This window comes from Ursus maritimus, unplaced genomic scaffold (assembly GCF_017311325.1).
Source record: "Ursus maritimus isolate PB19 unplaced genomic scaffold, ASM1731132v1 scaffold_22, whole genome shotgun sequence".
Classification (NCBI taxonomy): Eukaryota; Metazoa; Chordata; class Mammalia; order Carnivora; family Ursidae; genus Ursus; species Ursus maritimus.
In genome coordinates this window covers 10832799-10856601 of record NW_024424675.1, presented here as the reverse complement: position 1 = coordinate 10856601, position 23803 = coordinate 10832799, and the positions used below count along the sequence as shown (strand labels likewise).

The 23803-nt window shown below is 43.5% G+C and overlaps 1 protein-coding gene across 1 annotated transcript in view; it reads left to right on the top strand.

Moving 5' to 3' along the window:
* Positions 1 to 23499, top strand: part of SPTLC3 (serine palmitoyltransferase long chain base subunit 3) — a 134447-nt gene extending 110948 nt beyond the window's left edge. The window contains exons 10-12 of the mRNA XM_008703358.2: positions 13000 to 13135; positions 17999 to 18128; positions 22471 to 23499. Coding sequence (XP_008701580.1) covers positions 13000 to 13135; positions 17999 to 18128; positions 22471 to 22584 — 380 coding nt within the window. The 3' untranslated portion in view covers positions 22585 to 23499. The remainder of the gene's footprint in view (positions 1 to 12999; positions 13136 to 17998; positions 18129 to 22470) is intronic.
* Positions 23500 to 23803: the final 304 nt, after the last annotated feature.

The window sequence follows — 23803 nt, the reverse complement described above, 5'->3', positions numbered from 1 at the left end:
CTTCCGAGCTTGCCGCTGAAGGCGTGAGGAGCATAGGGACCGTGTATGCAGTGTTTTCATGGGCCATTACTGGAAAGGCACATTTCATTTCTGCCCACATTCTACTGGCCATAACTCAGCCACATGACCTTGCCTGACCACAGAGGAGCCAGGAAAATGAAGTAACTGTCTGCCTAGAAGGAAATGGGTTCAGTGAATAGCTAGCCAGTCTTTGCCACAGTACTTAACCTCAGTCCAGAACATTCTTTCCCAGACTTTTGATGGATGTATACTGTAGGAAGACACTGTATATTTTAGACAGTTTCCCAATCTTTCCCTATTGACTGAATAAATAAACTCTTGACCTGGAATGGAAGAAAGTAGCTAAGAAAAAAAGAAAAACAAAGTCCAAAGGATTGAAGATGAATCTCTTTTCCTTTTATAGGGACACTCAGGGCTCCTAGTCTGGATTTTACCCACCATTTCTCCTTCTTTTGCACAGAACCTAGTCCCAGGCCAAGGCAGGTATTAAGATCATTATCAGTATAATGTTGCTAAATTCCTCAATGCTGTGCAGTTTTTGGAGGCAGAAAATGGACATAATGCTTCCCCAGAAGAACTTAAAATGACATGAAATTGGGACAGCTCTGGAAGTCAGGCCAAAACAGGGAAGAACGTATATTTTGGAAACAGTAACATACTTTCAGACAAGTAGGATTTTTTTTTTTTTTTGGAAGGGGAAATGTGATGGGACAGAACATAGAACATTGCAATTGAAAACATGCAATTTATAAACATGCACGTTTAGGCTAGTCATCTGAAATGGAGGGGTTCATTCTGAACCACCCTCGCCCTCTCACTCAGCCACCCATGGGTTCTATGGGGACCATGGACTTAAAGGAAGCTAAGAGACTCGAACGAGGACTGAATCTCTGATGTTCATCACACCAGCACCCAGCAGGTGACTAGTCAAGGTGACTTCTCACTCTGCACCAGACAGAGCAATAAAACCAGAGTTCATGTCAAGACTGAGCTCATATGAAGCTATGACCCTACCCCACATCACTGGAAGCATTTCATTTAATTTGAGAATCACTGTTTGTTTCTGTTATGTCTACCTGGGCAAGTTCGCTCCAGATTATTCATGGTGTCCGATATTTGAGATTTGCAAAACAAATTTTTTGAAGGCTTTATCTGTTTTTTTATTCAGTTCTTAAGAGTATGGAATAAAATGGCAAGGTCTTTCAAGGAACTTCATTAATTTATGAACCTCGATCATTTGCCTCTTTTTTTTCTACCCTCGGTGGAGAAAAGCTAAGGATAAAAGAAAAAACGAGTGAGGATTAAAATATAATGTATTCGAACTGGAAAACAGGAACATGCCTCATCTTTAAATCATTTTGTATGGATTATTTCATTCATCCTGGTCATTTGTGAACTTTTATCATGAGATTGGCAGGTGAGGTGTTGACCCTGCTTCTAACCCGACATGGACTTGGAGAAAGTGGCACCAGCGCCTTCCAGCTGTGACCTTGGACCTTTGCTCTGGGTCCTGGAACGGGGCACACATATTTTTACACTTGAGTTTGATAGGTTTGAAAATGGGAGTGACTAACTGGGAAGATTAAGCGCTTGGGGAGGAGGGAGAGTGGGAGGAGTACGCTGGGTGACAGCAATTTGCTCTCCAGTCAAATTTTCTCACTTTCTTACTGTTTATCTTTGACATGAGATACAGTCAAACTTCCCTCGGATGCTGTTGCTTTTCTTCAGTGCTGGGTGGGAGCGGCAGACTACCCTAGTCCATCCGCAGCACCAAGGTTTCTGGGGCTGTCCTTGCTCATTTACTCTTCACCAGGAATTCTGTGATTCCTCAAAGGGAGGAAGAGGCAGTGAACGCCAAAAGAACCGAAAGAAACTCTTACGATGAGACATGGGATTTTAAACGGTCTCACATTTCTTAGCACCTACCTGGGCAGAGAGTGGACCCAAGGTCAGCTTCCTACAGTTTCTTGTCTCCCCTCAAACCCTGCAACATGCTGTTCCCTTCTGTCCCTTGGAAGTCCCTCAGTGAATGCGAGCGGGGTCCACGGAGAACCCCACCTGGATCGGGCCCTCCAAGGGTCCAGGCATTGTGGAGGGAGGAATTAGCTGCTGCTTCCTGAAGATATGTGCTCGGTTACCCCCTGGGGACCAGACAGAGGCAGAGAAAGAGGCTCGGGGCTTTCTGCGCTTTCTAAAGGTTTCAGGCCACTGGCATTTCAGCAACAGCTAATACGAAACAGATGGCCGGGTGCTACGCTCCGCTGGCTTTCAACTGAGGGGCTGCCTCCGTTGTGATTAATCACCTGTGCTGGGGGGCTGGGGGGGAGGTGGAAAGTCCTACCTGGCCTTCTTTTGTATGCGTGGACCACAGGCTGGGCTGAGCCAGCCAAGTGACAGGCATTGCCTCTCGGCCCTGCTGCTGCTTCTGTGCACATAGGATAGCTTGGGTTTATCCCAGAACCACAATTAGCCGGCAAACCGAACCCCAGCGAGGAGGGGAAGCTTGTCTGGTTGTGCAGAACTGGCTCGCCAGACCTTCACCGTTCGTTGATTTCACCTTAATAGTTAGACAAGGGTAGAGGTTTAGGGAGGCTGCACTTGGCTTTGAGGCCTTACAAAATGTCCCCAGCAGGAGTGTAAAGAGGATCTGTTTGTCTTTTCGATGGCACTGGGGCAAAAGGTTAGTGTGGCCACTTCCTTCCCCCCGCCCTGCACACAAGATATCCTTTTACACCCTGAGTCCCTGCAGAAGCTTCCTCTTCGCTTTGTCTCCTCTGTGTGGCTGGACGCTGAGATGGGGAAGTCCGTGAGGGAACACGTGTGGGATTCTGTGTTGGCTCAGTACAACTGGAGAAGGAAAGAACACGATTCCAGCTGTAGCGTCTCAGAGGGTGCAGGGATGCCGCTGTTGCACACTGATCTGTGTTTTTTCCCATCACTGGTTCATGTTCGGCTAAGCAGCAAGAACCCCAAACGCAGTGGGTGCCTTGTCCCAGCCCCACTCTTGTCTGGACAAGTTGTGGAGAAAACCAGCTACCCTACCGGCCACAGCTGGGGAGGATTAAGCAGGTGGATTTGTGTTTGGAGAAGCTCCGAGTGTGCTCTGGGCTACAGAGCACGAATGTATTAGTTTTCTATTTCTGCATAACAAATTGCCACAAATTTAGCAGCTTAACACAACACCATTTATTATCTCACGGTCTCTTGGGTCAGGAGTCTGGGCAGTTTGATCTCTGCTCAAGGCCCAGTCAAGGTGTCTGTGGCTGGCCTCTCTTCCGGAGCTCAAGCTCCTCGCCCAAGCTCACGTGTCTGTGGCAGAGTCCAGTTTTGGGGGTGCAGGAGTGAGGTCCCCATTTCCTTGCCAGCTGTGAGCTGGCCCCTCTCCGCTCCTACAGACTGCTTGAACTCCTTACCGTGCAGCCCTTCGGCCTCAAAGCCAGCGATGGAGAATCTCCTTTGCGCCAGACCCCCTCTCTCTTCTTGACTCTCTTTCTTCAGGGAGAGCCCAGTCCCTCCTAAGGGCTCACCTGATCAGGTCTTAGGTACTGGTTAATGTCCCTAAAATGTATTTGACTCTTCTAAAATAGGAGGATTTTATGGAGTTAGATGTCCCCTGACCATACGCTTCAACTTGAATACTGAACATGAAAATTATTGCAGAGAACACTTCGTTCTGGTGGATAAGAAGCTGCTCGAGGACATGTCCCAGACACCAAAAAATCCCATAAAAAAACCAACCAACAAACAAAAAACTAAGGAGGGCACAGGACCAGCTGCATGTTACCCCCACTGAGCTCAGGGGTGCACCCCTACAGGGTAAATCCAAGTCAGTCTGTCTGGTCTTTGGTTCAAATGAATAGTTTCCACCATTTTTGAACTACAGAATTCTTTTTCAAATGAAATGTATATGGAAGTCCATTTTATAAGATAGATCTAGTTTTTAAATTTTGCAAAACTCACATAGGGTTTACCGTGTGTCAGATGCTCTTCTAAGTGCTTAATATTTAATCCGCAGAGTGGAATATAATGGATATTAGTATTATGACATTGCCTTCATTCCCATTTTATAGGTGAAGAGCCTGAGTTACATAAAGATGAAGTCCCTTGCCCGAGATGCTAGAGCTGATTTTGGACCCAGGAAATTGGGCTCACAGTCCTTGAGTACTCGGCCTTGGTGTTCTTGTTGTAGTGGGGGCAGGGCAGTCTGATCCTCCTGCTGAGCCTTCCCTCAATTTCTCCCCACACCACACCCCCTGTCTGAGGCTCCTCCGGTGCACCCCCAGGAGACACTTTGAAAGCCAGGGGTTTGAATTATGTAGGTAGCTGCCTCAATGGGACTTTCTGGTGGCCACTTTGACTTGCATCGTTTCTCAGAGACCTTTCAGGGGACCCCATTAACCCAGTTGCTCAGCCCGGGATGTATCCTTTGCCGCCTCTTTGCCTTTCTGCGACAGATCAGAACAGTTGCTGACGCACACCTCCACCCTCTTCAGACGTTTGCTGCCCCTCTGACTTCCTCCTTGTCTTGCCACCTCCAGTTTTTCCCTCATCTTAATCCATGCGCTATACACCATGAGGTTGCTCTTCCCAAACCCCCTCAGAATACGGCATGTCCTGCTCATGATGTCGCCATGGCTCCCTATTCCCCACCAGAACCTTCCAAATCCTAGGGTGCCATCGACAGCTGGCAGTGGTCTGACTCCACTGATCTTTCTCACGACTGTGACGCAAACATTATGGCAAGTGAGTTACCCATTTCCCAGGTGCCCCCCACCTCCTAACTCAGATGCTCATGATGTTGACTTACCACCTCTAGCTCTTTGCTCCAAAATCCCAAAGCATTTCTTCCATGGAGCATTCCAGAAGGTGGGGCAGTTATTGCCATCATCCCTATTTAACAGATCAGTAAATGAAGGCTCAGGGATGATGAGTCACTCGCTCATCTTCATAAAAAAAAAAAAAAAAAGGAAAGGGCAGGTGGAACCTTACATACAGATCTGTTGTACAGAGTACAAAATATTCTGAAGCGAGATTGCTTTCTGGTGTCTTCAGTTAGGGTCAGCCTTGGTATCTCTGTAGAATCAACACCTGCAATAGAAGTGACACTTCTTGAAGGTGTAACCTTCAAGCAATGATTCTTCACTGGTGCACAGCACAGTTATCCCAGGAGTCCTTCTGGAGCAGAATCTCAGGGCAGGGGGAGGGGGGGTGGAGGCTTTGTTGTGTGTATTCTAAAAAAAGAAATATTTCCAGAAGACTCTGGTGTGTTCCTCTGCTTAAGATCACTGATTTACAGAGTTCCCGGAAGGCCCCTAGCCTCCCAAATTACCCCATTTAATGTGTAAAATTCCACAATTCCTGACTTGCTAAGACACTGCTCTCTATTTAAATGCAAATTAACTTTAAATCTTATTCATCCTCTAAGTATTCAGGAGCCACTACTCTGTGAAGAGCCTGCCAACTCTGTCTAGATCTTTCTTAAGGCTCTTCCTCTCAGTTGTATATTATTTGTTATCTGCTCTGTCTTCCATTAGATCATTTCTTTCCAAACAGCCTCAGAATGTTCTCATCTTCTACTTCACCTTCGCAGCTGGTCGGGCTCCTGAACATAGTGAGTGCTTTTCGTTTGTGAAATGTGTGAATCCATGAATCATGGAATTCACACCTCATCAGAAATGAGTTTACCAGCTTCTCTCCAAAGAGCAGATTTTGATTAGACCAGGAGGTACGGCCAGTTTCCGGGTCAGCTGGGTAATGCATTAATGATCTCCCAGCCTCAGTTTCTGTATCTGTGAAGAGGGCCCCAAAACACAGTTTCTGGCTCATAATAGGTAGGCAAGACCTATGGATTCACACGTCTCCTTGGGATGAAACTCCTGATGGGGTACGTGAGCAGTGGGTAGAAAGGTGGAGGCAAAGGCGGCCTCCCGGGGCCCTTGAAATCAGGCTGTGCAGACAGCTGTCCACCCTTGATGTCCGGCCTCCCTGCTCCTGCGTGCTTTCCCCGGGGGTATGACGAACTGGCCTGAAGAGTCATTGGAACATGTGTATGTATAAAACATGCTGTAACCTTGGAATCCAGACATCAAAAGGGAGAGCTTCAGTGCCTGATAAAAATGTGTGTTCCTCTCAGCAAACCACTCCAAACAGTTCTCTCCATCCCACTGGGAAGCTTGTCACTGCTAATGTGGTTCTTAGAATTCTTGCTGTTCTCTAGTCTCTTGATCTTTGCTGAGATCACTCTGCCCCTAAGTGTGTTGCAAACAAAATGTCCTGTCTGGGGTTCAGAGCTTAACATAACAGACCGCTGGGTTCCTGCTGTCACATTGACACTTTACTCCAAGGTCTCTCCCCAGTCCCACCACCCTCCACCCCGCCATGCCAGGGGGAGAAGCCATGAGTGACTAGGCAAAGAAGGGGGAAGAGGCAAGGAGATGAGGCATTCTCAGACCATTCACGTATTCTTTAATATCGATGTGATTTTTTAGAAAGATCGACTTCTTGAATTGTAAGAGATGTTTTATGGAAAGGCTCTTCCCATCTCTAAAAAAAAAAGGCCAATATTTTCCAAGCAGTGCTGCCTAAGAGCGTGTTTGAGGTTGCCCAGTCTGTATTGCAACCGTGGTGGAGGTGTGCTGAATAATTTAGGGACGGACAGCAGCATCTATTTCTTTATGTGCATTTTTAAGCCTGGGAAATAATAAAATAAGTCACTCTGTGGCATCGGGGCACATTCATGTTTCCTCTGTTAGCAAGTGAGGTTGGAAAATCTGCAGAAAATAGAGAGTGGCACCCTTGTTGGCTCACAAGCTCAGGAAATCTGCCTCTTTCACTTAGTCTTTCAGAGGGAAATGCCTCTCTGTTTTTTGCATGCCGATGGTTTAGCAGACAACAAATTTTCCTTCTTTAGCTTTTGACAGGCCATTCCGGGAGTCTCTACTGTCTGCAATGCCTTCTGGCCCTCTGGAGATTGAGTTGTCCCAAGCATATTTTTGGAAACGCCACAGACGATTGTTTTTATTAGGGGACTGCAAAGCTTTGTAGTGGGATGCTTTGTGTTTTATTTGTTTTCCTTCCCCTGCCCCAGCTGTTTTTGTTTTAACAGCATTGGAGGGAAGGTTAAAGTATTTGTGGCCTCCGTTAACCTAGCCCATCTCTCAAGTTGGCAGAGACAGAAATCTGAATGGGTAGAACAGCGGTGCACAGGGCAGCTGGGTTTTCATCCGGCCTCACGAGAGGTGGCAGGTTGACAATGGGGTTGCTCTCAAGTCAAATGAGCACGTTGGAGCAGGTAGCTGTCAGGGAAGAAGGTCACCCCCACCACACGTACTCTCAAGCACCCAAGCACTGATTAGCTGCTGGGAGGTAATCGTGCCAAACAAAAGGCCAGGACATACGCCCATCTTTTATTCTCCATATCCAGCTAAGACATAAGACATAGCTTGGACACAGTCAGGCCCTTAACACAGGCACGCATGGCTTTGGGCTTCGACTGGCAATGGCGGCCATTTCTGAGACGTCTGAGTCTCCGTGGCTATACCTCTAGAACCCAAAATTCATGCCTGGTCTCATCCTGATTTCTATCAGTTTAATACTGATTCAGTTGGTCTGGGGCGCAATCGAGGCATGGGACTCTGCCAAGCTCTACAGATGATTCTGAGGTGCCATTGAGGTTGCTAGGAACTGCTGCCCTCTAGAAAAAAAGGTAACTAAACTCCCAAACACCTACTGCCTGCCAGGCACAGTATGAAGCATGTTTCTGCATTAACCCCTCTATTTCCACCAACCTTTCGGGGTGATGAGCTTATTTATCTGTATCTTACAGGTAAAACTGAGGTTTTAAGGCCTTCTATTGTGCAAATGGAGTTAGGTTTTTTTTTTAGTCCATTTAACTCCATAGCCTCTTCCTTTTTCAGAGAACCCAGAATATAGCAACATACACAGTCATATAAACTCTCTGGAACCCTACGTAAGAGGTCAGCTCATTTACTTAATTTTCTGAGCAAAGACCTTCCCTGTCTTCTAATGATGTGTGAAAGAAGAACAGGAATGGTTGAATTAGAGACTTTGAGTGTTGGGAAGGGAAGGTGGCTGCAATGCCCAATCTCTACGCCACCCTCGAGTGGCCGTCCCTGTACAAAAAGACAAGTGCTAAAAATTCCTCCTACTCTTACAAAGCACTCTTCAGGGAAGGATCTCAAAGCACACCACAATTAATCAAATCACCCACATCCTGTCTAGATGAGTAGCATTTTATACGTATAAATTCCTCTCTGCCCCCAGGCCCTACAAGAGTAGAATGTTTCCAATTTTAAAGAGTGAGTGATAGAGTAATTGAAAAGAGCTATATCTCGGCCGACGCAAAGGACCTCAAAGGTATTAATAGTGATCTCTATGAGAAAACATGGCGACCACGAAGTATATCATAATGGCTTGTCAGCCATGTTGTGCCAAATGATTCAAAGACAGAAAAAACAGAGCAATTCTTAAGAGTCAGCTACCCCTGGGATCAATATTCTGATCTATTTGGTCAACTCTCCAAAGGATCTAGAAGCAGTAGAGTGATGACATTAGCTGATGATCCAGTTACTTGGGTTAATCAAGGCAAAGGGGACAGACGGGGCCAATTAAGTAGCTGGGCAGCCCAATGATAGATGAGTCATTATGGGCAAGCACAAAGATAATGCCATTGGGAAAAGCAATTTAAGTCATTCATGCACTTCCAGGCCAGGAAATCCTTCTAGTCTTTGAGGGGGAACATTTAGGAATCATCAGACCCAGCCTGATGAAGTCATCTATTCATTGTGCAGCTAACGATCAACAAAAGAGCTAAATGTACAAGGCGACAGGCCATATGGAATACATTTTGGTGGCTGGGATGTGTATCTGAGCCTTCGTTTGAATCACCTTCTTTAAAACAAGTCTTACTCTAGCCCCTCTTTTTCTTTTCTTCTTCTTCCACAATCTCCCCCTACTGCTTATGCTCTCACCCCCCTAAAAACGCAGTTGCAATGTATAGATGAAATTTACTTTTAAGTGAAGACACATATTCTCCTCATTTTTAGTTCTGGCCTTCAAAGAGGTGGCTTTCTGTACACGTACAAGTTTCCAAGGAACACTTTAGCATGTGACAAAGCAATTCATTTCTAAGCACCAAGGAGGTTTGTCTATGCAGCAAAACTTATACAAATGGTTCTACATCTCTCCCAGTCCCTTAACTTGTATTCATGTTGCAAATCTGGAATTTCAGGGTTGAGGGCTTATCTCTTCCTTTTTGAAGGAGGTGGTTGGGAAAATAAAAGCATATATGAATTAAAGTAAGCCATATTTGTAGCTACCTGTTTCTTGAAAACCAAAGTCCCAACCAGGGACCCCAAAGTAAAGGTTATCAATGACTGCCATGTTGATAAATGCAATAAACACTATTTCTTTTTTTTTTTAATAAACACTATTTCATCTCTTATCTTCTCCCTCCCTGATTGCTCTGTTTTTCTGCCTTTAAGTTCTTCCACTTCCCAACCCACTAAATGTTGGATTCTTCAATCCCTGTCTTTTTTTTTTTTTTTAAGGAAATCTACCCATCACTCCAGCCTTATCTTGCCCCACACATAACCACATCTTACCTGGTTCTCAACCACTCTTTGCTTCTACAAACCACTGGACCATTGCACCTGTTTCCTGTACCTGAAATGCTCCCCTCTGGCTTTTGCCTGTTAACATCTGTCTACCTTTCCAATCTCAAGTCACTCATCATGTATTGACTTCCTCAAATTAAGTCCAATGTCTCTAGTATGTGTTCTCATAACACCACATAGCATTCTTTATAGCCCTCATAAGAGTTGTAATTTTCCATGCATTTTTAGATGTTGTATCTGTCTGCCCACTAGACTATATGTCTTTCCCTTTTTCTATTTCTTCTCTTCCAGTTGCTGCTGACTAACCTTGAACTGCCCACTTCTCTTTTTTATGGTTTATCATGGCTGCCACTGGACCAGTTGCTTCCTCTGTCTTATAGATTCTGATAATAAACTTTTCTCTCTGTGTCCCTCAATTTCTAGTCTTAATACCAATTGTTGGTTCTTTCTTAATTTTTCACATTCACACTCTACCAGCAAGAGGATCTTATTGGTTTAATTCATATTTATTATTTCTTTGGTGAAGTTCCCATGATAGACCAATTCGTGGCTCTCTGGCCAACACCCAAGTGGACTGGCCTTCAATCAAGAGTGTCGTGCATCCATAAACTGTGGCCAGCATGGTGGAATTGAGAGGCCAGCTTTCCTAAAAAAGTACAATAACCCAGAAAGTACATACTTTCTCCATCACAACCTGTTGGCAGAGTCAGAGAGGAGTCTTCCTTGAGAACTGGAGTTGAGTGAAGGGTAGCAACAGAAAACAAGCAGGGACAACTGGATCAGTCAACACCCTCCTTCTTGGTTGGTGTTCCACTCAACTAAATTTCCATTCTTTTGCATGTATTGTTAACACATTTAAGATGTCAGAGAAATCAAGTAGATTTGGGCCTGGTAAGCAAAGAAAAACTCTCACAGTAAGATCTGAAGTATTTTGGGAGTGATAGAGGCTAGTGAGAAATGTCAGATGATTGGATAAAGAATGTGCCCTTTGGGGGCCTGTCTACTTCTGGTTCACCCTTACTTCTCAGGAGTAGCCCTTCAGGCCTCCCACCTAAAGCAAAGGGAGTTCACTAGTCCTCCCCTGTGGCAGGCCTCAGATTCTAGTCCTTCATGTCCTACCCTCTTTCTCACAATATGAGGCTATTTTTTTTTAATAATGATTTTTTATTATATTATGTTAGTCACCATACAGTACATCCCCGTCACAATATGAGGCTATTGAAAGCTTGCTCAGCCCTCAATGTTTGAACTGCCTCTACTTGAAAAACATGGTATAACAATGACCCTAACAACTGGAAGAGATCCATTTTATTGAGCGTGTAGCGAAGAGTTGGCTACCATCCATTATCTGGGCGGAGATCATCCATTGCTACTCTTGGGCATAATGTAGAGGTTAACAGCACAGATTCTAGAACCTGATTCCCTGGGTTCAAATTCTGGCTCTGCTATCTACCAACTGTGTGAACGTGGGTGAGTTACGTGGCTTCTCTTCATGTGTAACATGAGATTATAGCATCTAGTTCAATACAGTTGTTGCAAGGACTAAATAAAGTATTAATTGTCAAGTGCTTATAACAGTGGTGACATCATGTATTCGTGAGCTACAATTACTATTGTTGTCGATATTGTCCTTTAGAGGTAACCTCATCCAAAAAGTGGCCACCTGTATTACTCAGAACACATTTGGTTATAGGTTGTATAAATTCAACGCAGAATAGAAAAAGAAATGTGTTGGTTCACACAATAGACAGACCAAAGGACAGACTCACTTAGGCATGGCTAGGCCTGAGGGTTACAATGATGCCATCAGGACTCTTATTGTCTTGTACCTTGGCTTTCTGAGTCAACATCATTCTCAAGCAGGTTTCCTCCATATGGTGACAAACGTGTAGCTTGGATGACCTCATTCATACACTTCTTTAGCAGATCTAAAGACTCCGATAGGCCCAGGTTGTATTTTATCATTGAACTGATAGTCAGGGAGATGGAGTATTCCTGGCTAGGCCTTGGTCATATGATACCCTTGTAGCAAAGAGGAAAGTCAGGGCCAACTCTGCCTGAACATCACGGCCCCCTTGGAGGAAGGATGTTGAGCAGGAAACGTCCACTGCGCAACCCCCGGTCAAGACACAATCTGGGGCCGATTCTCCAAGAAGGAACTAGAGAAACGTGATTGATGTGTTTACTGCCATTTTAACCCATTTTCCACGCAGAGTTGCAGACCCCAGGAGTGATGGTCAGAATATTGACAAAGCAGTAAAGCAAAAACTCTGATCAGTTCGAATAGACGCCTGACCGATCATAATGGAGGTCGGCTGTAGCAGCTGTTCTGCTCGACAGCCACTTTGCATTAGATGAAAATGTTGGACTGATTTCTAGGGGACTTAAGCATCCACTTCTGTTCAATCTTCTGTGCCAAGCACATACACTCTGGTTTTGGCTGGTTTGCTCCCTTGTCTCACTAGAGGCAGTAATGGAGTAGACAGATGTCTTCAGAATGCTTTCCACTCTTTAATTCCCTTTGCCATCTCATATGTGTGACCTCCCCCCCCCCCAGGACTCATATGGTGGACAGAGGCTAAGCTTTTGAGCTAAAGCACCAATAACTTGGAAATGGACAAATGCACCTTCCTTGACCTTCTGTTTGGAGCCCACACTGTCATTTTTTTTTTTTTTGTGCTTGGGGAAAACAGAGGTCCCCTTCTTCCCTTCCCTCTATTGCTTTTCCCCTATTACTTTACCACTACCAAAAGTCTCACAAAACAGTTCTGGTCTCAGCTGGACCTCTCTTTGTTCAGGGATGTGCTATCCCTTCAAACTCAGGTTAGGTGAAGTGCTCTTCGATTAGAGACTTAGATGAGAAGGAACTTAATGGGCCAGCTCAGCTTGGCTGAAAAGTCTCTACCAACACCAGGAGTGATGTGTCTGTGTCTGTGTGTGTGTCACTTCTTGTCACATTCCCTTCCCCTGAGTTTATGTCTTTAAAGCACTTAGCACAGAGTCCCTACACAGTAGGTACCTAGTGAATGATAGCTCATCTCCTTCCTTCTTGCTAGACATCCTCTCTGCCCACCTCACCCCACAGACCAGCCTGCCTTTAGTTGCTAGCAGAACCTAACAGTACCACCACCTCCCTGGATCCTGACTTCCAGACTCAGGACAGCTCTCAGGCATCAGTGCCCACACCTGCTCACCAAGAGATATTTCCCTGCTCTATTTTGCCTCCTTCCCAGCTAATGATGCAGGCCTGCAGAAAAACTTAGGAATGCTTGCCAAGTCAATCTGACCTTTGCTTCTCTCTTCCTGGTGGGAATTGATGGATTGCATGCCTGTCTCCTTTCAGGGTTGCAGAGAGTACGGCAACTTGCAAAAAACACAAGATACTTCAGACAGAGACTGAATGAGATGGGATTCATTATCTATGGCAATGAGGAGTCTCCCGTCATTCCCCTGCTCCTTTACATGCCTGCTAAAGTAGCGTGAGTATTCAACAGGCTCTCAGAATAACACGGGAGCCCCAAGGTGATCTAAGACAGTGTTTCTGACTCTACGAGGTTCTATCAGCATAGGCATTGCTTATGTGCTTAGAATGGGGTGCCCAGTTCAGAATTCACTTGTACAGCTTCTTGGAAGCTACCTGCCAGCCCATCAGCAGGGTCTTTTCACAGGACTTCTAAGAAGAGAATCAAGTGTCCACCACTTTCAAGCCCTGTATTTGGTGTGTCACCCCCTAGGCCTCGACTGTAAATTAAGGATGATCGTGTGCCTCCTTCTGCCCCATAGACTTTTTCAGGGAGAAATTCTGGAGACCATCTCTCCCAACATTTGAAAACAACATTACCAGACTCTGTGCTTTCTCCACTGACATTTCATGGCCATCCTCAGAAGAAGGCAGCCTCATTTCAAGTGTGGGAGTAACTGAGGCTGAGATCAATTAAATAGTTTGCCCAAAGTCATATAAGTTGAGCAGTAATAAAATCAAGAGAATATCAAAAGGAAAACCCAAACTTAGGCTCACACGCTTAACACCAAATTTAAATGCCTCTCCTATAAACCTATTGATTGCTACTCTGAAATTGAGCATGAGAACAACTGCATAAAAAGAAAAAATGACTTTCCCTCAATATGGCATAGATAATTTTATACATGAGCCATAACCGATTACCTCCCTCTGTTACTAAAGGGAAATTAATTAAAGTCCTTTCTAAATATAAAATGTTTATTTGCGTGTCTGACCATGTGCATGCTGGAAAATAATAGTCAACATATATTTATGAGATTCTAGAGGTCCTAACTCTCTTGCAACATAACCCCATCGTTGGAAATTTCTGCTTGACTCTTCTAAGAGTCTGAATAGATTGGTAGAGTATTTTAAGTATAGAGAAGAGATTCTGGGGCTATCAGTTGAGAACTCATGGTGGATAGGACTGATTAATTCTTCAGTGTACACTCTTGTATCATTTCACCATAGCAAAATAACAAGCAGTTAAAACACACACATGCGTTCTTTCACATGCCACACCGTTACCTCCAGTGGGCCCTTTGTTCACAGATCTGGGTCAGGCTAACAGTGCATGGAGTGGTCAGGAGGATAGAGAGCTACAGAAACGTCCCACAGGATACTGCTCAGTACTTATGGCAGGGAAGAATGGCAACAGGTGTTCAAAGTAGCATATGATCTCAAATGCTTTACCATCTGATTTCAGAAGATACAAAAGAAAACCTACGTCTATTCAGAATGGTTGGCAAAATGGCATTCCACGCTTAGCCCGTGTCTATCTAATATTTTAACATTAGCTCAAATGAAAACATCAAAACTAAATTTGTTTTATTTTTGAGAGTCTGAAGTGCACAATGCTGGAGGGTAGCCATAGGGAGCGTCCTGGAGAGTTCTGACTTTGATCGTGGAGGCTGGACATAGGATCTTAACCTGAATCCATGCCATGAGAAGAGTCCATGAAGAGTGAAAACAAATGCATTTAAATTCAGGAATTCAATTTTGCAATAACAGAAAGAGAGAAGGAGTACTTCTGCTCCTTTATATGCCAGGAGTCCTAACTGGACAGCAGCTAATGTGAACAATGAAATCAGAGGGTGTTATGTGTAAAAACTGTGTTTCTTGGCGTTGTGAGGAGTTTGGAATGAGGAGGAATTTGACTCTGGCTCTTGCTAGCTGGGTGATGTTGCACAAGTTGCCCAACCTTCTGAAGCCCTAGCTTTCTCATTTTTAAAATAGGATGTAATAGTACCTATTTCATAATTGTTTCCATTAAACAAGATGCCATCTGTCAGCGTACAACACATTGTCTCTTATATAGGAGCTACTAGGCGGGAGCTGTTATTATTAGTAGTATTAATTGTTAATGTATATAAAGCACTTAATATAGTACTTGGTGTACTATCAGCACTTCATCAGTGGTGGTTATTATTACTACTACTAGGACTTCTCCTAGTACAATGATTATTATTATTAGTTTCAACTGAGTGCAAGTTTGAGTCACCATGGTTGTATGGCTCTCCAAAATAATTATCGGAATCTTTGGTTGCATTAATAAAAACAGAACTTTTAGGAAAATAGTAGATGTAAATCCTGCTATTGTGTGAATCACAATAGACCCTGGATGATAAGTCAAACCATCTAGTGCCTTCCAGGGAAGATGGTATTTAAGGAGGAGCTGATGTGGTTGAATGTTGATTCTATGCTAAGTAAGACTGTCAGATCCAACGATCACCCACCAAGGGTGGGTGCTTGGCCCTAGTTTATAAACAAGGACACCAAAACCCACAAAGTTGAACTACTTTCTAAGGGTCACTCGGGTTGTATTCAGTAGAGCCCAGAATTCAAAGCCAGTTCCATTTACCTCCTAAACCAGAGCTTTTTTCAGTGCATAGCATGGCCTCTGAAGCTTTAGTCCACAGGGGAAGAATCCACATCTCATTAAAAACACAGAGTTGAAGTTTAACTCTTAATGTCATCACTGGTGAATCAAAAGGCCTCAATCACTGTAAATGGAAGGGAAGAGAAACCCACTCTAATTGCCTGAGTTGTCTAAGGAAACTTAGAATAGGTCAGTTACGAAGGTAATGTCATCTCTTGTTGGCAGAAGTTGCTGCCAAGAGCTTCCCTGCTGCCTGGCCTTGTCTTCTTCTCAGACGTTTCTTCCATGGAAAGTTTATATGCAGAAAAGCTTTTGGGACAAGGAGTTGATTGTATAAGCCAGTGTATGAGCACTTCTTTCGTTCGCTCATTTTCAACCCTTTGATTTTATGAAAGCACTGTGATTTCTCCACATGTCCACCTACTGCAGAATGAAAATATAATCTCCAGCCAGGTCTCCTTTTGAGCAAAATTTCATTGCAGCTCTACCACTGGAATCTTCTATGACGTTCAGTATCATGTGATTTCACCCAGAAAACTTTCACTTGAGTAATCAAGAATATATTGTATTTACTGTCTGTTACAGAATGTACATTTCCCTTCCATGGACCTCACCACACGCTGGTGGGATGGTGGGATCCAGGTTGCATGCACACACTGCAGTGCTAATGTTTCATTATTATTCTTACCCACATAGTCTAGCTTCTTCCAGCTCACTCTGGCTCTCATTTGTTTTGGGGAGTACAAACCCAGAGGCTCATTATATAAAATGTTCGGGGCAATCAGACACATTAACTGAAGGAGGCCAGGTTTAGTAGTGTAAATTTTAAGCCCGAAAGTGCTCCAGGGAGGCCTCAGATTAGCCTAATGAATCAACAGTCGTATATTTTTCTCTACATTCTTTGGCAAAACTCGCTTCCTCTGTTACAAAGAGAACCATGCAGACAGTGAAAATGGTCTTTGGGGAGTCCCGAAAACTAGCCTGAGATCATGGATCAGGTGGTTTGTACTCGAGCAATAAAAGCACTTGCTTTGTTGCTCAGATAATTATGAGATCTCATCCTGTGTAGTTCCATGGGCAGCCTTCCGTAGGGTGAACAAGAAAGAGAGAACAGCCTCTGTTTTTCAAGGTTTCTCAGAAAGCTTCATCTCCTTATTAATCTTCCCTGTCCAAATCAAAGGCAAATCTTGCCTTGCCTGGGCCACGGGGCCAAAGAGACTGTGTGTTCAATAGATCTCGCAATCTCCATCACTTCATTTGATAACATGCATTCTGCATGAGTCAACCAAAAAAGCAGACAGCTCCATGGCAAGAGGAATGAATAAACGAACAGGCTAGATCTCCACGTCTGATTCAAGAATTTTTCCTGAGTTATGACTGGAAGGTTTCCGTGGTGCTGTCAGCTTCCAGCCTAAAAAAGGACACCAGAAACCTCTTAATGCTAAGAACAGAGCTGAGGCATTTACCTTGCTTGTGGGCAGAGACATTTAGTAAGTAAGGTTTCCTGCAGAGAGCGACGGAGCGCAAAATGGGGCAAGAGTCATGTAGGGGCACACGCCTTTTTGTCTGACCTTGGCTCTTAGCACAAAAAATTTACAGACTTTTGGGAGCTCGATATTCTAGAATCGTTACTGAGATTAGCTCTGAAAAAGAAAGAGCCTAGAAGCAGATAAGGGGAAGGAATCACAGCTGAGAAGGATGACACCCTGTGTCAGAAAGCTTTGTAGTTATGACCTACATACTACAGGCTGCATCTACCCACCAGCCTCTCTGTGTGTACACATTTCTTTCCCTATGTCCTTCTTGTCCCATCCCCCCTTTAACCCTGTCAATGGGTTTGTCAGCCTTGAACATACCTGGGTAGATTCATTCAAACAGTAAAAAATGAGGAGACCCTTCCTATTTTCCATCTGTGGTTTAATGGGGGGGGGGGGGATCTGGCTCTGGAATGAGAATATAGCTAGGGATTAGCTCCTGCAGACCTTCAGATCCTGGTTCTCAAATTGTAGTCACGAAGTATAGGCTTCTTGAAATTTTCATACTCTATTATTGGTGTTAAGTTTTTAAAACATACAAGTTTGCACTTACTATATGTTCTTTCTTTATGCAATTGCATTGTGTTAGCTGTTGGGTTTTTGTTTCTAGGACCCCTGCAGACAAAGGACTTTTTAGCAATGCTGACTCCTTAAACCAGGGTGACATACACCAGCATTTTCTGCTCAGTGTCAAAGACTCAGTACTCGCAATGCACAAATGAGTGTGCCAGGCCCCATAATATACACCCTCAGCTATGGGCCCATCGAGGAACTGCCCCCATTTCCTTGTCAATTATATGTAACAGAAGTTTAATAATTTCAATCATCTTCTATTTATTGTTATAAGAAATGTCAATTAGCCGTATTCCTTTCCCTGCCACATAATTGTGTCATCTCTCAGCTAACCTTCTCCTTTACCTTTCTATAGGGCTTTTGCAAGGCATCTATTAAATAGAAAAATTGGGGTCGTGGTCGTTGGATTTCCTGCTACTCCCCTCGCAGAAGCTCGGGCTCGGTTTTGTGTTTCAGCGGCACATACCCGGGAGATGCTAGACATGGTGAGTGCCCCACGGGCCAACGGAATCACCAGTACCAGCACCCTGCCTTGCAAGCACGTTCTTTTGCTGAGCTAGCTTCGGGTTCCCTGGGTTTCTCTTGGTGGTTTAGAAAACCAACACTAATAAAACTCACTGCAAAAAAACAACAGTATGCCAACAATGCCCAACAACGCGATCAACTCAGGGGATAGAGAAGAAAAATGAGTTTAGTGAAGACTTGACTCAAGGCAGTGCTTTGGTTTCATAAAAAAGACTGACCGAGCAGCCACATGTTGTGCTGTTTACTTGATCTTAAATGCAAAAGCTAATCTGATGTACTGTCAGCACGAACCGCCCGCAACCTGACGCTTTTCAAAACCACCAACCCCATCATAAGAAAACATGACCCAACGAAGCAACATGCTGGCAAAGCAGTAACAAAGACAGGTCCATAATACCATCCGGACCTACAGGAGATGTAAATGATTTCAAAACCACCTTTCGTTGTCCTTTGGTTTTGATCTTTATGTGAATGAGTGAGAGCAGAAAACTAAGCTATCTCAATCAGTTTGGGGTCGATGGAACTGTCTCCTAGTGTAAAAGCAATTTCACAAACACACTGAGTGTCTACTATTGTGCCAAACCCTGGGATAAAAACTCTAAGAGGAGATACTAATAAATACACAGCTAGTGATAATACCAGATGGAATAAATTCATCTTGGAAAAGAAATATAGATAACTGCGGAACATCAAGGTGGGAATTATATATGGGATTATATGAAGTCATTCATTATATATGAATGAGTTATTCTATATGAAGATGGGAATGGATTATGTGTATATGTGTAATATATGTGCACATATAACAATCCATAATATATATGGATATGGGTATTATGTGTGTGTGTATATATGTATATGTATATATATTTCACAGAAGAGGTGACTTCTGAGTTGGGCCTGTTTAAATAAAAGTTATGGAACATAACCCAAGGTTTCTGACCAAGGGAGGGACAGAATCACATCACTACAAAATAAATGTGACAAATGGATCAGAGAGGGAAAAGACAAGAAAAAGGGACCTAAAATGGAGCTGTTTGAACAAAACAAGAGATAAACAAAAGACGTGGCAGGACATGTGTGGGAAGAGGAAATCAAAGAGGATTCAAGGTCTCCAGACCTGATGAATGGAAGGACGGTAAAGCTAAAGCATTTGTATGAGATAGGCTGACAATAAGGAACAGAAAATCATCGCTTGGACCGGGGGAACAAAATGAGCTCAGTTTTAGACATGTTGGGATAATATGTCCAGGGACCACCTGTGGGAAAGAAAATCAGATTCTAGAGCTTAGGAGATAATGCAATGCTGGAGCTTCTGTAGTTTAGAGAACTGAGAAATCACTAAAGCCAAAGGTAGAAGATATAATTGTCCAGATGCAAGCGAGGAGGCCAAGGGCAGACTCCTACAGAGTGCCCACATCCCAGGCTGGACTTAGGAATCCCAGGTGAGGAAGTAGACTCCGGTAGGGCTCGTGCAGTCTGAAAAGACATGAACTAGTGTAATGTTAAACACAGTAAAAAGGAAAACGTTTCAAGGAAGGGAAGGATCATAATGTCTCCAAGAAACTACAGCAAGTTTAAGTGGGGTAAGAGATGAGAAGAAGCTTCTGGATTCACAATTAGTAGGAGCTTGATGTTCCTCAGAGCAGACAGTTTGAGGAGAATATAGGGAACAGAAGTAAGAATACAAAGGGGAAAAAGTGAATCCTTTGAGCTCAAATAATAAATTATACACACATACACAGTGTCCATGTCTTTCTGCTTCACCATTACATTCTTAGGACTGAAACCAGTGTCCACCACAGCATAATACAATACATAATACATAATATTATTATGTGCCACATACCTAATAACAATTTCTTGCATGACACACTAATGATTGAGCTAACTCCAGGTTTTGAGACGATGGGTGAACTTCGTTGTTACTGTTCTTTATAGCTTTCTATGTTGCCCAGGTTCTCCAAAATGAATACATATTTCTAGTAATTAATTTTAACAAACTGTTTCTTTTTAATAGAAAAAGTAGGCCGGTATTTCAAGAAGTTTGACTGCAAAAGAAAGAAAAAGAGTTTATAAAAGCCCTTGAAAGACTTGAGCATGATTACATGTTCAGAGAGGAAGAAAGCAACAAGAGAGAGGCAGTGGGCATGGCAGAGGAAAGGACATGACCAAGGAGCATGATCCCAGAGATGACAGGAGGGGGCGCACAACAGTGGGGGGATTTGTATTTTTTGTGACCCCAACAGCATGAGGTATTCATGGATACCCAGTTCTGGAGATATCAGACCTCGGGATTCTCTTCAAAAGTTCCTAATTCCTGTTGAATACCTGGTTTGGAAGCAGTATTGAGATATCTTAGACAGATGCCTCTAAACTTTTGAAATCAGACACCTATATCCATAAAAAATTGTAAGCATATTCTTTAATATGCACATACAGGGAAGTGAAAAATGACCCTTGAACAGCCAGGACATTGAAATAGCTAACTGAACGTAACACTCACAGAAAATACATACTTGACAAGTTGATTCTATGACCATGTTTGGAACGAGGCAGAAATGAGGCCACTCTACAAACACGAAATGGCTTATAATTTCCTTCTTCTAACATGAATGATGGCTACTCTTTTATCAATGACCTCGCCTTGGTCATCCAACCTGCCACATAAGAGTTCTGCATAGAGCCAATCACTGAGCTTCTCCCACTCAGAACAGCATCAACCCAGACTGGTCCCTGCTTCCTTACAGTCATCTCGAGCACAAGTGCAAATGTGGGAAGAAGCCCTTCCTAACTCCCTCTTACTAAGATGCTTCTTCTGTAATTCATGCCTCCCTTTTTTGAGTATAGGTGGCTCTGGGTCATCTGATGAGTGGGCTTCAACATAAATCCACTTATAAGTTATATATGCCAAGATATTATGTACATTTTAGAGCAGACACATAAGTGGAAGTTAAAAAGATTGAGATAAAAATGACTAGAAATCCTATGTTCTCCTCCCAAACCTTCCATGAATTGTCTCTCGTCTCCCCCAAGTGTGCAGACGCCCTGCTCTGAGCTACTCCAGCCCCACCTTCAGCCAAGAGCAATAGACACTATTCTGCCTTGATGTCATTTTATTTATTTTTTATTTTTTTAAAGATTTTATTTATCCATTTAACAGACAGCCAGCGAGAGAGGGAACACAAGCAGGGGGAGTGGGAGAGGAAGAAGCAGGCTCCCAGAGGAGGAGCCTGATGTGGGGCTCGATCCCAGGACTCTGGGATCACGCCCTGAGCCGAAGGCAGACGCGTAATGACCGAGCCACCCAGGCGCCCCTCGATGTCATTTTAAATGTAACTTTGGTTACCTTGTCTTAGTGCTTAGATTTGATGTACAAATTTAGGAAGTACATTGAAGTGAAAAGAACATTTTAACCACCCATAATGTTACCACCCAGAAATAAACAACTCTTCATATGTTGGTGGATTTCGAAATTGATGCCAGTGTGAAAGACTTCCCAAAGAGGAAAGCCCGTAAGCTCCACTAGACATTCATTCCAGAGTCAACAAACATCTTCACCCTTTTCAAAGCATTAGATCCTAATATTGTCTTCCTCGTTTGACAGGTCAAGACAGGCCTAACAAGGTTAAAAAGGCATGCCCAGTACCATAAGATTAGTGATACCCTAGATGGGAAAATTACATTTTGGCTATTTTGAATCTCAGTTGTTTCTTTGGAAAATTAGGGATACCTTTATCTGCCTGAATTGAGAGCACTAAAACAGTAAGTTCTCGATCCCTTGGGGTTTTAATCCTACGATTCCATGGAACATAGAGAAGAGCATTTAAAAGCTGGGGGTGGAACAGTGTAGGAGAGAGAAGATGACACTGATCAGCTCCCATAATATTCTATTTTGCTCCTGGCCAGGTTGATTGGCTAAGTCATGAGGACAAACCCAAATGTAATCTACAACCTTATCTCTTTCTTCCACAAGGTTATATATATAAGTCATTAAACTTTAAAATAAAGCCTGAAAGGGTAAGCATGAGTCAGATGCTTTTATTCCTCGCCTCACATCCCAAAAATAAATTAAATATTCATAATGTGGGGTAGACTATTAAACAACATGAAATAAAATGAATTAGCATCTAACATTCCTCTAGGGCTGGTTTATAAGCCACACCTTAATGATTTGGATCTTTCTCCTTTTCTTTGAAATCAAGGAAGTTGGCAAAAGAAGATTGTATCCCTGCGGGGCTCTGGATCGCAGAGCCACTCAGGGGTTTAAAGAATAACTGACGGAAGGCAATCTCTTTGCAGGTTTTGGAAAACCTGGATGAAATGGGTGATCTCCTGCAACTGAAGTATTCTCGACACAGGAAGTCAGCGCGCCCCGAACTCTACGACGAGACAAGCTTTGAACTGGACGATTAAGTTTCCTGGTCCTGAATTGCACCTAAAGACTTTGCCAGAAAGACCCTCCCCCTTTGTGCCTCAAAAGGAATATAAATGGATTTCTCCCCCCTTTCTAAGGACAATTTTGGTTTCCAAACCAGCTTAATTGAACTGAAGGAAGTGTCGTGTTTTTTAAAAATGTCTCCAACTCGGGATTGCAGAGACAAAAATAAGGTTCCAGATTTTAACTTTCTCCTCCCCAGTATCCTGCTACAAATACACACACACACACACACACACACACACACACACACACTTCCTAGAACATTTTTAATGGCAGTGAGCCTGTGTTTTAGCTGCTACTGTGCAGAGTCTTTGGTCCAGACTCTTTCAGGCATTCCAACCAAATGAGAGGGTTTTGGTTTTTAATTCAGTAGATCTCACTATGTGTGTACTTATTTCATCTGCAGATGTGAGCAAGGGTGGTGGGCAGTAGCTGACCTCCTTGTTTCACCCATGAATGGCCCAGCCAGAACTCCTCTGTAACATAGGGAGCTCCAGGCAGGAGGGTAAAGAAATGTTGCTTCTACCATTTGCCACATTTGGACTTTTTCCAAGGACGAGTGTCAAAAGCCATAGTTAATGTTTGAAGGGAGAGAGCAGGACTGGCCAGCATTGACTCGAGCCGTCTTTGAAGGGAACTTTCCTTTTCCTCTTGCTGGTCTCCTACAGTTTGACAGCTGAGCTTTTGAGGTTTGGAAAATTCAAGACTTTTGTTTCATAAGGAAGGGGGCAGAAAGCAAACACAAGCCAATTGTAGGCTTAGACTCAAACTGTAATGTTATAATAACTGGAAGGTTGTCGGTGCCATGCGGAGTGAATGTTTAGCTTGCGTACATAACCCTTATTACTTTAAGGAATGAGTTGTCATTTTCCTATTAAATTTTGAGTAAATGGTGAGATGCAGTTTCCTTAAGAGTTGACTCTCAGGACTATACTTGAATGTATTGATTCAAAAACGACATCAAAAAGCAAATCCTCTTCAACTTTTTAAAGACTGACACCCCTGTTCCGGCCTATTAAGTAGTCCTTACTGTCTGCTGGCACATGCAATCTGATTTTGGTGTAAAGTGGGCTTGCACACTATTAAGCAACAAACCGATTTCCTTGAGTTCTCTCTGTCTCTATCTCTCTGCCTCTGTTCTGTCTGACTGTCTGTCTCTCTCTCTAAATGTGAACACAAGCTTCTCTGGAATAG